At 44.9% G+C, this 15,089-nt stretch overlaps 1 protein-coding gene across 6 annotated transcripts in view; it reads left to right on the top strand.

Annotated features, from left to right (window-relative positions):
• PLA2G4F (phospholipase A2 group IVF) overlaps positions 1–15,089 on the top strand; it is a 569,872-nt gene that overhangs the window by 102,886 nt on the left and 451,897 nt on the right. For all 6 annotated transcript variants that reach the window (XM_044271892.1, XM_044271895.1, XM_044271893.1 and 3 more), the window contains exon 11: positions 7,919–8,048. In XM_044271892.1, the coding sequence (XP_044127827.1) occupies positions 7,919–8,048 (130 nt within the window). The remainder of the gene's footprint in view (positions 1–7,918; positions 8,049–15,089) is intronic.

Below are 15,089 nucleotides of genomic sequence, written 5' to 3'. Positions count from 1 at the left end.
TATATATTAGATATTTGACATTCATTGATTAAGGTTGGTCATGCCTAGAACTTAAAGCGGTATTTCCATCACAGACAATGGGGGCATATCGCTAGGATTGTCTGATAGATGTGGGTCCCACCTCTGGGACTCACACCTACAATGAGAACTGAGCGGGGAAATGAATGGAAGGCGCACTGCACATGCGCTGCCGCCCTCTATTCATTTCTATGGGGCCCCCGAAAATAGCCAAACGCTGGCTCGGCTATTTCCGTCTGCCCCATAGAAAGAGGTGAGGAGGTGAGGCCCGCACCTATCAGACAATGGGGGCATATCCTAGCAATATTCCCCCATTGTCTGTGATGGGAATACCTCTTTAACTCATAGAAACTGATTTAAATTTCACACGTTCATTTTCCTCACTTATATCTTTCGGAAGTGTGAGCTTTAGACAGGACTTTACATAAAGGCAAACCCCTCCTCCTCTCTGGTTTTCAGGATCCTTTTTTAACAGACTGCATGTTAACCACTCAATCATAGCTATCATGCAGAGATGCAGTATCTGTTATTACTGCTATATTGTACTCCTACAGTTCACCAGTAATGCATACAGTTTTTGGATATTTTTTACCCTACACCTTTCCTTATAAACTGTTCCAGTCCCTCCCTCTATTCCTTCTCCAGCTTCATTACCTCACCCCAAGTCTCTATCTGCACTATCCTATAATGTAATTACCCCCCAGTCCCTAGTGTAAACACTCCTCCTCAAACCTTCAAGCTATCTTCTCCCTCAAAACCAGGCATCTGGAAGTCTCATCATATTATTTATTTGAACATGCCATAAATTCAATGGCCTGCAAGAGTTTACAGTCTACAGGGAAAGGGCAAAGGACCCAGTAAGTGAGAGTAAAAGCTGCTTATCTGGCTATGTGGTGGTAGCATGCTCATTGCAGGTGGTAGACTCCTAAAGAGGTTAGTTTTTAGGTTGCTTTTGAAAGTTTGGATGTGTGTGTGTGTGTGGGGGGGGGGGGGGGGGATTATGATGTGCTGGGGTAGCGACTGCCACAGTAGAGGAGAGAAACCTGAGAAATGTTGTAGATCATTGTGTGAAGAACAGATGAAAGTAAAACAAAGGAGGAAGTCCTGTGAGAATCAGACATTGTGTGGGGATGTATCTGGAAAACAGGTCAGAACTGTAAGAATCACACAGATTGTGGACGAGCTTATATGAAGTTACTATTTTAAACTGAGTTTAAAATGGGAAGCCAGTGAAGGGATTGACAGAGAGGGGAGAGACCCAGTAGAAACAAGGGGAGTGGCGGATTAGCCAGGCAGCAGAGTTGAGTGTCATCAGTATAGAGGTGGTATTGGTAGCCATGAGATGCGGAGCTGTCCCAGGCCAAATGTATAAATGTAGAAGAGTAGGGGACCCAGGGCAGAGCCTTTAGGGACATCAACAGAGAGGGGACTTGATGAGGAGATGGAGTATGAATGGGAAATACTGAAGGTTCTGTTGGTGAGGTAAGAGGAGATCCTAGAGAGGGTCAGGTATTTGATGCTTCGTAAAAGGAGAGTGCCCAACAATGTCAAAGGCAGAGGGCAGGTAACCCCTTCAGCCCAGTGGGAGGGGGACACGAGGGTGCCCCACTCCTAATAACTATATAGTGCCAGGAATATTAGTTTGTTTTCCTGGCACTATAGTGCTCCTTTAACACCAGTACTACACAGTGTCTTTTCTCTGCAGGAACAGGCTATAGGCACCAGTACCACTACATTAAACTGTAGTGGTTCTGGGACTATAGTGTCTTTCTAGACTCCATTCACACGTCCGCAATTTCGTTCTGCATTTTGCGGAATGGAATTGCGGACCCATTCATTCCTACGGGCTGCCCGGACACGAAATTGCGTATCCGCACTCCCGGGTCCGCACTTCCGTTCCGCAAAAAAATAGAACATGTCCTATTCTTGTCCGCAATTGCGGACAAGAACAGGCATATTCTATTAGTGCCGGCAATGTGCGGTCCACAAAATGCGGAACGAACATTGCCGCTTTTCGTGTTTTGCAGATCCTCGGCTCCGTGTATCCGCAAAACACATTGCGGACGTGTGAATGGAGCCTTAATGTGAGGTAAGTTAGTTTCCAATATAGTATTAATAACTAAACAATTACATAATAAACATATTGCATTGTCTACTTACCACCAGGACAATAAGATGATCTGGTCTCTGGCTGCAGTCTGGCTCTGGGGACTCCCTTGTCACTCTCTTCTCCCCCCCTTGTCACTCTCTTCACTCTCACCCCCCCCCCTCCCTTGTCACTCTCACCCCCCCCCTCCCTTGTCACTCTCACCCCCCCCCCTCCCTTGTCACTCTCACCCCCCCCCCTCCCTTGTCACTCTCACCCCCCCCCCTCCCTTGTCACTCTCACCCCCCCCCCCTCCCTTGTCACTCTCACCCCCCCTCCCTTGTCACTCTCACCCCCCCTTGTCACTCTCTTCACTCTCACCCCCCCCCCCTTGTCACTCTCACCCCCCCCTCCCTTGTCACTCTCACCCCCCCTTGTCACTCTCACCCCCCCCTCCCTTGTCACTCTCATTTACTCCCCCCTCCCTTGTCACTCTCACACCCCCTCCCTTGTCACTCGCATTTACTCCCCCCTTCCTTGTCACTCTCCTTTACTCCCCCCTCCCTTGTCACTCTCCTTTACTCCCCCCTCCCTTGTCACTCTCCTTTACTCCCCCCTCCCTTGTCACTCTCCTTTACTCCCCCCTCCCTTGTCACTCTCCTTTACTCCCCCCTCCCTTGTCACTCTCCTTTACTCCCCCCTCCCTTGTCACTCTCCTTTACTCCCCCCTCCCTTGTCACTCTCCTTTACTCCCCCCTCCCTTGTTACTCTCCTTTACTCCCCCCTCCCTTGTCACTCTCCTTTACTCCCCCCTCCCTTGTCACTCTCCTTTACTCCCCCCTCCCTTGTCACTCTCCTTTACTCCCCCCCTCCCTTGTCACTCGCATTTACTCCCCCCTCCCTTGTCACTCGCCTTTACTCCCCCCTCCCTTGTCACTCGCCTTTACTCCCCCTCCCTTGTCACTCTCCTTTACTCCCCCCTCCCTTGTCACTCTCCTTTACTCCCCCCCAATCCCTTGTCACTCTCATTTTACCCCCCCTCTCTTGTCACTTTCATTTACCCCCCCTCCCTTGTCACTCTCATTTATTCCCCCCTCCCTTGTCACTCTCATTTACTCCCCCCCTCCCTTGTCACTCTCATTTACTCCCCCCCTCCCTTGTCACTCTCATTTACTCCCCCTCTCCCTTGTCACTCTCATTTATTCCCCCCCTTATCACTCATTTATTACCCCCTTGTCACTCTCATTTACCCCCCCCTGTCACTCTCATTTATTCCCCCCTCCCTTGTCACTCTCATTTACTCACCCCCCTCCCTTGTCACTCTCATTTACTCCTCCCCCTTGTCACTCTCATTTATTCCCCCCCTTGTCACACTCATTTATTACCCCCTCCCTTGTCACTCTTATTATTACCCCTCTCCCTTGTCACTCTTATTTACTCCCCCCCCTCCCTTGTCACTCTCATTTACTCCCCCCACCTCTAGTGTAGCGTGGCCGAGCTCTGTTGGGTCCGCGGTACAGGAGCATTTGTTTCCTGTACCCAGCCGGACTGACAGGAAGTGCACACTAAGTGAGCACTTCCTGTCGGTCCGGGCGGGAACAGGAAACAAAAGCTACTGTACCGCGGACCCAACAGAGCTTGGCCACGCTACATTAGAGGCGCTTCCCTCCTGTGACTGTGAGTCCCTCTCTTCCTACTGCGCCCGGGCAGTGCAGCAGCTGCCCCGGTGCGGGGGAGGGTCCGCCGCCGTACAAAAAAAAAACTTGCACTTTTTTTTTTTAACCACACGGCTGCCTAGGTCACCTTACAGGTGGTGCCGGCCCTGGCCAGCATCCTTAGGAGGAGCTCAGTGGAGTTAGCTAAGTGAGAGGATAAAAGGGACAATGAGATAAATTGCTCCTTGCCTGGTGTAGGAATAATGAGCAAATTAAATATTTAGAGGGATATGGAAGCGACAATGGTGACTACAAAAGGAAACCTGTTTAGTTGTTATATATGTAGAGGACAGGGTGTGTAAGGAAAAGTGGGTTACCTTCTTCGCACTTCAATTTCTGATAAAATGTATTCTATACACAGACTTTACCAAGTTCACAAATGATCACATATCTCTAATATATAGAAATATATAGAACTAAGGAATGCTAATGAATGATGCCAGGTGTGAACAAAAGCTGGGAGGAACTTTAGGCCTAAACAGGAAAGACATAGGTGCAACGAAATAGAGAACTATACAGATTGTCTCTATACACAGCATTCATTCATATGTACCACGAACAGACAAGAGGTGTGAATGTGCATCATATCTTTTTTTCAAATGAGTTGCTTCACAGATCTGAAGATCTACTGAGGAAGCAATAAGTAATATTGAAAAATGTTGAGTTCATTTTATGCTTGTTTTTAATGTTAAATATGTAAAGTAGAAGTAAAAACACCCATGAGACAATATAAAAAAAAGTTGTCAATTTTATCTTGGAATCCGTGGACCATCTCATTTCAAATAGACTTCAAGGCTTCCAAGTGACCCCCTACTTGTGATGTGCCTGTTTCTGTACTGGATTGTCTAGGTGCAATCACTATTTTTGGACAGCCATGTGTACAATACTGTATTAGGTACAGGTCTCTTCTTCCTTTTTGTTTTCCATTAAGAATATTGTCACTCTGGACCAACAAAACCTGCTGCTATTGAGGTTCACCAAAGTAATCTTGCATTTTGCTCCAACAATGGTCATCCTTCTTATCCCCTCTTAAAAATGATAAACGGCCTCTCGGCTCTCCTGATGGGTATTCAATTAAATGCCTACGTATATTGCCCTTTTAAAAGACAATGCTAAATAACTGTGAACACTGGTTTGCCACTGTCAAAATGTGTAAGACAATGCTCTGTTGTCAAAATGGCACAACATAAGTTCCAAAGAAATGGAAAACACTAGAATTTAATTCACAAAAACAGACAAATCAGAGTAGCTAACAGAACCACAAAATGGTGGTATGTGACGGGAAATCCATTTTCAAATATGCTATTAAACAGCAGTGTGTGGCAACAAAGAGCTTTTATTCTTAAGGTACACCTACAGATAATCGCTAAGATCATTGCTAACAAGTGTTTATATGAATGCTCGTTAGTGATGATCTGGCAGTGTAATACTGCCACCGATTATCCTAATCAGAGTCCTAAAACAGGTTTAATCAGCACTCTGCTACCGGAAGAAGCCTGGTGTTACTGGCGAAACGACGTTGGGAGGAGGCAGCTGAGGGTTCCACACGCACTCCTGGGTAGTTATTTGCTTATCCTTTCCACACATAGGTCTGTTTATGCCTTACTTAGGATTTTTATGTCTGATGGCTTCTATTGTCTTATTGGCCAGCTTGTGTGTGGCCTCTCTGCAATCTATATACCCTTGTGTGTTGACCCCTCAGCCTCCTCTAGGGTTGTTTTTTCCTCACTGAAGGTTTCCCCCTTCCTTGCTGCTGTTTATACAAAGTATATTTTTATACATGTTAAATTAATGTATGTTAAATAAAGACTTTTTCATGTTTATATATACAGTTGCAAGAAAAAGTATGTGAACCCTTTGGAATGATATGGATTTCTGCACAAATTGGCCATAAAATGTTATATATTCTTCATCTAAGTCACAACAATAGACAATTACAGTCTGCTTAAACTAATAACACACAAATAATTAAATATTACCATGTTTTTATTGAACACACCGATGTAAACAATCACAGTGAAGGTGGAAAAAGTATGTGAACCCCTAGACTAATGACGTCTCCAAGAGCTAATTGGAGTGAGGTGTCGGCCAACTGGAGTCCAATCAATGAGATGAGATTGGAGGTGTTCTTTACAGATGCTCTGCCCTATAAAAAGCACACACCTGTTCTGGGTTTGCTTTTCACAAGAAGCATTGCCTGATGTGAATGATGCCTCGCACAAAAGAGCTCTCAGAAGACCTACGATTAAGAATTGTTGACTTGCATAAAGCTGGAAAGGGTTATAAAAGTATCTCTAAAACCTTGCTGTTCATCAGTCCACGGTAAGACAAATTGTCTATAAATGGAGAAAATTCAGCACTGCTGCTACTCTCCCTAGGAGTGGCCGTCCTGTAAAAATAACTGCAAGAGCACAGCGCAGACTGATTAATGAGGTTAAGAAGAATCCTAGAGTGTCAGCTAAAGACTTACAAAAGTCTCTGGGATATGCCAACATCCCTGTTAGCGAATCTACGATACGTAAAACACTAAACAAGAATGGATTTCATGGGAGGATACCACAGAGGAAGCCACTGCTGTCTGAAAAAAACATTGCTCCATGTTTACAGTTTGCACAAGAGCACCTGGATGTTCCACAGCAGTACTGGCAAAATATTCTGTCGACAGATGAAACCAAAGTTGGGTTGTTTGGAAGAAACACACAACACTATGTGTGGAGAAAAAGAGGCACAGCACACCAACATCAAAACCTCACCCCAACTGTGAAGTATGGTGGTGGGGGTATCATGGTTTGCTTTGCTGCGTCAGGGCCTGGAATGATTGCTATCATCGAAGGAAAAATGAATTCCCAAGTTTATCAAGACATTTTGCAGGAAAACTTAAGGCCATCTGTCCACCAGCTGAAGCTCAACAGAAGGTGAGTGTTGCAACAGGACAACGATCCAAAACATAGAAGTAAATCAACAACAGAATGGCTTAAAAGAAGAAAATACACCTTCTGGAGTGGCTCAGTCAGAGTCCTGACCTCAACCCGATTGAGATGCTGTGGCCTGACCTGAAGAAAGCAATTCTCACCAGACATCCCAAGAATATTGCTGAACTGAAACAGTTCTGTAAAGAGGAATGGTCAAGAATTACTCCTGAGCGTTGTGCACGTCTGATCTGCAACTACAGGAAACGTTTGGTTGACGTTATTGCTGCCAAAAGAGGTTCAACCAGTTATTAAATCCAAGGGTTCACATACTTTTTCCACCTGCACTGTGAATGTTTACATGGTGTGTTCAATAAAAACATGGTAACATTTAATTCTTTGTGTGTTATTAGTTTAAGCAGACTGTGATGGTCTATTGTTGTGACTTAGATGAAGATCAGATCACATTTTATGACCAATTTGTGCAGAAATCCATATCATTCCAAAGGGTTCACATACTTTCTCTTGCAACTATATATACATGTGTTTGGTGCTAATTTTTGGTGTGTTTAGTACATTGAATTGTTTGGGCTGCTGTCAGCACTATATATTCATTTTAACCTGGTGATCTAATCTAGTGGGTGGAGCCTTACCAGGTAGAGTATGGTGATGCCTAGTCTATACCCAAATTTGTTAAAATTATCTGTTTATCTTAAAATGTGTCTCATGAACCCAGTAGAATTTAAAATAAGCATGCTAGAAGTCAACTATGTTACTAAAAAGAGATTGAGGCAACCATTGAAATCTCTGTGGCATACATGCTCACTTGTGTGCCTCACCAGCATTTAGGGGGCTCTTCTCCAATGATGACCCACTCACAGTTTGATGAGCACTGCTCTAGATGACATGACATGACACAGAAATATAAGCACCATTGTAATGCACCATATAATTTTTGCTGCTTCCCTCACAGATTACAGCTGATGGCTGTAGCAAGTTGGATTCTAGGTGCCCTAGTACCTTTGCCTGGGAATATTACATAAAGTGTGATCACCATGACAAATCTTTAGTTTGGCTTGCAAATTGTAAACTGTGTACAGATTGACATATTTGCTCAGAAAATCTAACTATTATTCATGTACAAAATGTATGTATTTTTCATTCTTTGCACTTAATTTATCTGAAATTAGCTATCAGGAACTGGACATCAGACTTGAATTTGAACTGTCTCATGGGGAGAGAGACTTCCTGAAGAAGCGAAAGGACATTATTGCACAATCTCTCAAAAATGCCCTTGATCTGAATACAGTCCCTGATGAGGTGAGATATTTAGTACATAAAAATAATTTATGCTATGCACATGTTTTGGCTTTCATCGTCACTCTAATCATCAGCTTCAGTTTTGATTTGGGCGAACTACCCAAAAATATGTATGATATGATTAAAAGTAGAAAAAGAAAATGGGGAATGAAAATCAGCCCAGAATTCATGTTAATGGCCCAGCTCGTCCTTTCTTTTTGCGGACCCATGGAAATTAAATAAGTCCATGTGCAATCTGCCAAAAAATGTGGATTGGACATGGATGCAAAATAAGGCCGTATTCATGAGCCCAAAGGCTGCAAAAACAAGATGAGTGACCACAGCACAGACACTCTAGGAATTGCACTGTTGGCTGGCACTATTTGAGTGCACTCTCCTAGCACTGTTAATAGGAGTTCTCCAGCTGGCATTTTGGAATGTGACTAGTATTTGATTACAGGGTTTACTTCCCCTGATAATGATTGTAAAAAAAATCACAACATTCATTGTGCTATACAAAATAGTTGGAAATAATGTTAATTTACCACCTTTATAAAGCAATTTCAGCCACCCAGACTTGGTCTAGGAGAGTCTTCTGACAGTACACTGCATCCTGAAAACTGCAGCCTGAGCACCAATGTCCAAAGATGTCCCTCATGCCAATCACTATTGCTGTAGAAGTATGAAGAGTTGCCATTCAGGCAATGAAAAGTATAATTTTTCACTTCCAACTTGCAAATTGCCTTTTGGTGCAGGAATGTTCTAGGATATTTCTAGTTATGCATTGATATATGGGTAAACAGTGGTTTAGCCCTTTCTGCCTTTTGGTTTTTCACTCCCTGCCTTTCTGGAGCTATACAAATTTATTAATTTTTTTATTTTTATTTCTTATTTTTTCATTTTTATTACACTATGCCGCCACTCCACTCAGATGAGACGTAGTGTAATGATGTGGAAGCGGTTCTCACATGAAGCACTACCTCCTCCTCTCTCAGCTGATCAGCAGTGGTGCTGGGTGTTGGAATTTTGGAATGTCGCTTGAAAACTTTTACTTATCCAAGCCATTCTGAGATTGTTTTCTTGTGACACATAGTACTGGTAAATTTTAGTTAATATAAATCACCTTTATTTATAAAAAAAAAAAATTTTTTTATATTATATTGGGGATCTGAGGTCTGGGGGTCATTCACTTTGAGGTCTGAGCTGGGATCTGATTGGGGGTTTGATATGAGGTGTTATCGGGGTCTTATTAACATTGGAGTCTGATTGGGGCTGTCATTGGAGGTCTGATTGCTGGTCTGACCTGAGGTCTAATGAAAAATATATTTTTCTTACTGTCCTCCTCTAAAACGTCTTATAGGCCGATGCATCTTATAGGGCGAAAAATACAGGTGCATAGTATAAACAAGGGGCTTTGCTAGGGTCCCAAAAGGTCTGGGTCCCAATGAATATCGCCCAGTCCTCTAAGACTACTTTCACATTAGCGGTAGCCTTTTCCAACAAGCTGTTCCGGCGGGAAAACAGCCTGTCCGGATCCGTGCTACCGCTAGCGCACCATGCCGCCGGAAGTCCATTCTGGCACCATTCACTATAATGGGCGCAGGCCAGAGGTCCGGCCGCAGCACGGCAAACATGCCAAGAGGTGGCTGGAATAAAACTGCAGCATGCTATCGTTTTTTCAGCCCACCTCTCTAGTGAATGGGGCCAGAGGGCACTTCCAGCGCCACAGTGCACTAGTGGTAACACGGATCCGGCAGGCTGTTCCCCTGCTGGAGGCTACCACTAGTGTCAAAGTAGCGTAAGTTGACCCTCCCTGCACACACTGCATTTTACTGTACTCGCTATACAGCAGCATGTACCTCTCACATACAGGGCCTCCCAGGTGGCATCTCCTCTGATGTAGATCTTCTCTGTCATCATCTTCTCCAATTGCTCCAGACAGCTTCTTTCAGCAGCGCCTCGTCTGTGCAGTGTGTGACACACAGACATATTACATTCCTCACATTTCTATCATCATCCCCCAACCTGGAGTCCCCACAGTGTTATCCTGCTGCTCGCTGTGCTCCCCAATACCCCCAAATGCTATCCTGAAGAAAAATAAGTGCCATACAGATACCCCCCCCACCATAGTAATAGTTCTCCTCCAAGTACCACCAATAGTAACTCCCTTCATTAGTAATATGGCCCCTACTGTGCCTCCTACAGTGATAATGCTCCCCAAGAGTGCCTCCATTAGTACAAGAACCACCCTTTAATAATAATTCCCTCACAGAGCCCCCAGCAGAAATAAGGACCCCCTATTGTTCCCCCAGTGGTAATATAGCTCTCTACAGACCCCTGAGTAGTAATAAGGACCCAAATAGTGCTCTTAGTAGAAATGTGGATCTATAAGACCCTCCTATAGAGCCCCCAGTAGTAATAAGAATGCCTAATGTCTCCTGGATTTAAAATGCCCCCCTTAGTGCCCCCAGTATTTATATTGCCCCTTCTGTTATAATGCTCTCCCCTGCAGTGCCCCCTGTAGTTATATTCATCCCATTTATGTCCTCATTCACTTAGAGTCCCATGTAAATAACATCACACCATCTCTCCAGCTCCATCCAATATACAGTCACATGTAAATAACATCACACCATCTCTCCAGCTCCATCCAATATACAGTCCCATGTAAATAACATCACACCATCTCTCCAGCTCCATCCAATATACAGTCCCATGTAAATAACATCACACTAACTCTCCAGCCCCATCCAATATACAGTCACATGTAAATAACATCATACCATGTCTCCAGCTCCATCCAATATACAGTCCCATGTAAATAACATCACTTCCCTCCCTTTAGCCCCTCAATATACAGTCCCATGTAAATAACATCACTTTCCTCCCTTTAGCCCCTCAATATACAGTCCCATGTAAATAACATCACTTTCCAACTCCCCTTAGCCGCCTCAATATACAGTCCCATTTAAACAATGTCACCCCCTCAACATTTAGTCCCATGTAAATAACATAACTCCCTCCAACAGGCGCCTTCAACATGCAGCCTCATGTAAAAACCATGACCCCCCAGCCTCCTCCAACATACAGTCCCATGTAAATAACACCACTCTCTCCCACAGCTGCCATCAACATACAGTCCCATGCAAATAACTTTGCCCCTCCCCAGCCTCCTCCAAAAAACAGTCCCATGTAAGCAACATGACCCCCTCTCCAGCTTTCTCCAACATGCAGCCTCATGTAAATAATATTGCCCCCTCCTCAGCTTCCTCCAACATACCGTCCCATGTAAATAACATCACCTCCTCCAAAATACAGTCCCATGTAAATAACATCCCTCCCTCCCACGGCTGCCATCAATATTCAGTCCCATGTAAACATCTTTTCCCAGCCACCTCCAACATGCAGCATCATGTAAATAACATCACTCCCTCCCACAGCCACCATCAACATACAGTCCCATGTAAAGATCATTCCCTCCCACAGCCACCATCAACATACAGTCCCATGTAAACATCACTCCCTCCCACAGCCGCCATCAACATACAGTCCCATGTAAATAACATCCCTCCCTTCAGCCCTAACATACAGTTAAACAACTCCCAGCATTGTTCTGCCTCTCCCTTCACTTATCTCTCCTTATGTGGATGGTTAGGGTGTTTATAAGAGGATCGAGACGGTAAGCATTGAAATTATGAAGTCTAGCTGTTGGGCCCCTAGCTGCTTTTTTTCTACCCACCTGTAAGTGCCACGGCTATCAAAGTAAAGAGCATAAAATCATAACATCCATATAGAGAAGTATAGAAATGACAAAAGTAAATGTGACCCCGAAAAAGACTTACCAGGGAGGTGTTTTGTAGGATAAAGCTCAAGACTCCCACAAAACTAACCAGCCTCGCCTGGATCGCTCGTAGAATCTTTGGAAGAAACGGCAGTTCCACACTAGGTACTTCTTGTTAATTCCTTTTAATGGTAAAAAACGGTCTGGCTCAATGCGTTTCGGGGTCACATTAGTCCCCTTCAACAGGAACAGTCATGAAACAATCATACATGAATGACAAAGAACACAGGGTATATATAGAGGTATACAAGTACCGCCAGGTAGGTGACATTTGGTGTCATTTGCGGTTACGGGTGTCCGGGAAGTGGTGCGTTCCACTGTGGAACTCACTTGGCCACTATGCGTTCCACCGACTCCGGGGAATGATTTATTTTCCAATTTTCTCCACCGCTCGCTAGGTTTCCCCCTGACCTCTCGTCTGGATCCCTGCCTTCATCTGCATTCCTGCTACCTCCTGTTCAAGACCCCGGTGCCTCCTGTGTTTAGGCCTTGTCCCTGCCATTGGATTCCAGCAGTATTCCACTAGTATCGTGACAGAATACTCAAGCCTAAAATGGAGTCTGCCTTGACTGGGAGTTCAGAGGTTTGCATTAATCAACTGCAGACTGCTATGGCTAATATGCGCACCGAGATGCACACTTTAACCCCTTTCCGACACATTATGTACTACTACGTTCCTGCAATTTGACGTAATAGTATGTCATGGTGATCACGTGGGGACCGTAGCGGTGCCGTTGCGATCACTGCAGGGGCCCAGCAGTCCCTGGTAGCTGGGCCCCTGCTGTGTCCGCAGTCATCGCTGTAAAAGCCGATGCCGGCGGATTAACCCCTTCTATGCCGCGTTTGGGCTGACCGTGACATAGAAGGGGTTTGTGTCGGGTGAGTGAGCGCATCGAGTCCCGTGCTGCTGTGGCGGGGACCCGATGTGTGACAAGGCAGCCCGATGCCGTGCAGAGGCTGCCCAGTGCCTTACACGGGTGCCGAGGAGATCCAGCCTCAGGCTGGGTCTCCTAGGCAACCTGTTAGTGTATGACTCAATGTCTGTATGGTAGACTATTGCGTGCCCGCGTACCTAATACTGTGCGACACCTGAAAACACTATAATAGTGAGGGGACCACCGGCTCCCTGCACTTAATACGGACGGAGTCAGGGTCACCTAGAATCAAGCCAGCAAGGAAACACAATAAAGTAAAAGACTTATCTGTACAAATAGCAGAAGCAGCCTCCAGCAGTGAACACCTCACCCAGGAAGTAGTATAAACTGCAAAGTGAGGCAGTATGGGAGGGATTATAAAGGAAGACGATTAGTCGAAATAAGTGACACCTGGCAGAAGGAAAGGAGATGAGAAAGTGAAACCAAAACAAAGAACATCATACAAGAGGTAGAGAAAAACGTCTGCCAGATCTTCTCACAGAACTGACAATATCATTGCGTCCAACAACAACCTGCTCTATAAAAATAGCGCATGATCTAACCTGCCAGGATTAAAGATGTCTTGAATAGTTCGCCAGCGAACATAGCTTGTTCGTGTTCGCCGCGGCAGGCGAACATATGCAATGTTCGGTCCGCCCCCTATTCGTCATCATTGAGTAGACTTTGACCCTGTACTTCACAGTCAGCAGACACATTCCAGCCAATCAGCAGCAGACCCTCCCTCCCAGACCCTCCCACCTCCTGGACAGCATCCATTTTAGATTCATTCGGAAGCTGCAGTCTTAGTGAGAAATCAGCAGCAGACCCTCCCTCCCAGACCCTCCCACCTCCTGGACAGCATCCATTTTAGATTCATTCGGAAGCTGCAGTCTTAGTGAGAGGAGGGACAGTGTAGCTGCTGCTGATTTAATAGGGAAATCGATAGCTAGGCCAGTGTATTCAGTGTCCACTACAGTCCTGAAGGACTCATCTGATCTCTGCTGTAAGGACAGCACCCCAAAAAGCCCTAGAACATTAGTCTGCTTTTTTTTTTCCTGTGTAATCTAATTGCAGTTGCCTGCCTGCCAGCGTTTGTGTCAGGCTCACAGCGTATACTGTGCCCACTTGCCCAGTGCCACCACTCATATCTGGTGTCACAATAGCTTGCATTTAAAAAAAAATTATAACTTTTTTGACTGTGAAATAATATCAGTCATTTTCCTTAAACTGATAAGCATAGAACAACATAACACACCACAACTATCTGGTGGCACATTAGATTGCACGTGCAGTGCCCCAAATTTGAAGTAGGAGGCCTGACCAAGCATCTTTTTCCATCTCCCCGTTCCTAAAATCAATGCTATATACACGTTCCCTGATAGGGGACGTAACAGGGATTAAACTGATAGGAATAGTACTACTTAACACATCTTATAATAGCACAGAGAGAGGGGTCTGAAGAAGACGAGTCAGAGGAGGAAATGGCTTTGAGGTGGTGGAAGACCAACCACAGCAGGCTTCCCAGGGGGCTTGTTGTCACCTTTCAGGGACTCTTGGTGTTGTACGTGGCTGGTTGGAGGAAGAGACCTTCAATGACATCAGTGAGGACAAGGAACGGGACATGGCTAGCTTGGTATCCAACCTTGTGCAAATGGGTAGTTTGCAGATGTGCAAATGGACTGTTTGCGGTGCGTTAAACGGGGAGTTTGATCTGTCCCTGTTATTCGGGCGTAACCCTTACACTACCTGATCGATACAACATCATACCTGATGTTTTAAAGCACGTTATTCCAAACAATTTAGGAATGTTAGGTGATTTATGCCCTTTAAAGGATTAAAACCAGACTCTGCGTCAACTATGTAATTTTCCATGGGAGTTTTGCCTTGGATCCCCCTCCGGCATGCCACAGTCCAGGTGTTAGTCCCCTTGAAACAACTTTCCCATCACTATTGTGGCCAAAAAGAGTCCCTGTGGGTTTTAAAATTCGCCTGCCTATTGAAGTATATGGCCGTTCGTCCGTTCGCGAACATTTGCGAAAATTCGCGTTCGCCGTTTGCAAACGGAAAATTTTATGTTCGCGACATCTTTAGTCAGGATGAATGTTGTTAAAAGAAAAAAAAAGGTGCCTAAACATCATTTTTTTGGGTTACCTTGCCACACAAAAAAATGGAATATAGAGCAATTAAAAATCATATGTACCCCAAAATAGTACAAATAAAACTGGCACCTTATCTTGTAGTTTCTAAAATGTGGTCACTTTTTTGAGTTTCTACTGAGGGGTGCATCAGGGGGCTTCAAATGGGACA

The sequence above is a fragment of the Bufo gargarizans genome, chromosome 11 (assembly GCF_014858855.1).
Source record: "Bufo gargarizans isolate SCDJY-AF-19 chromosome 11, ASM1485885v1, whole genome shotgun sequence".
Taxonomy (NCBI): Eukaryota; Metazoa; Chordata; class Amphibia; order Anura; family Bufonidae; genus Bufo; species Bufo gargarizans.
This window is presented reverse-complemented; position numbering and strand designations above follow the sequence as displayed.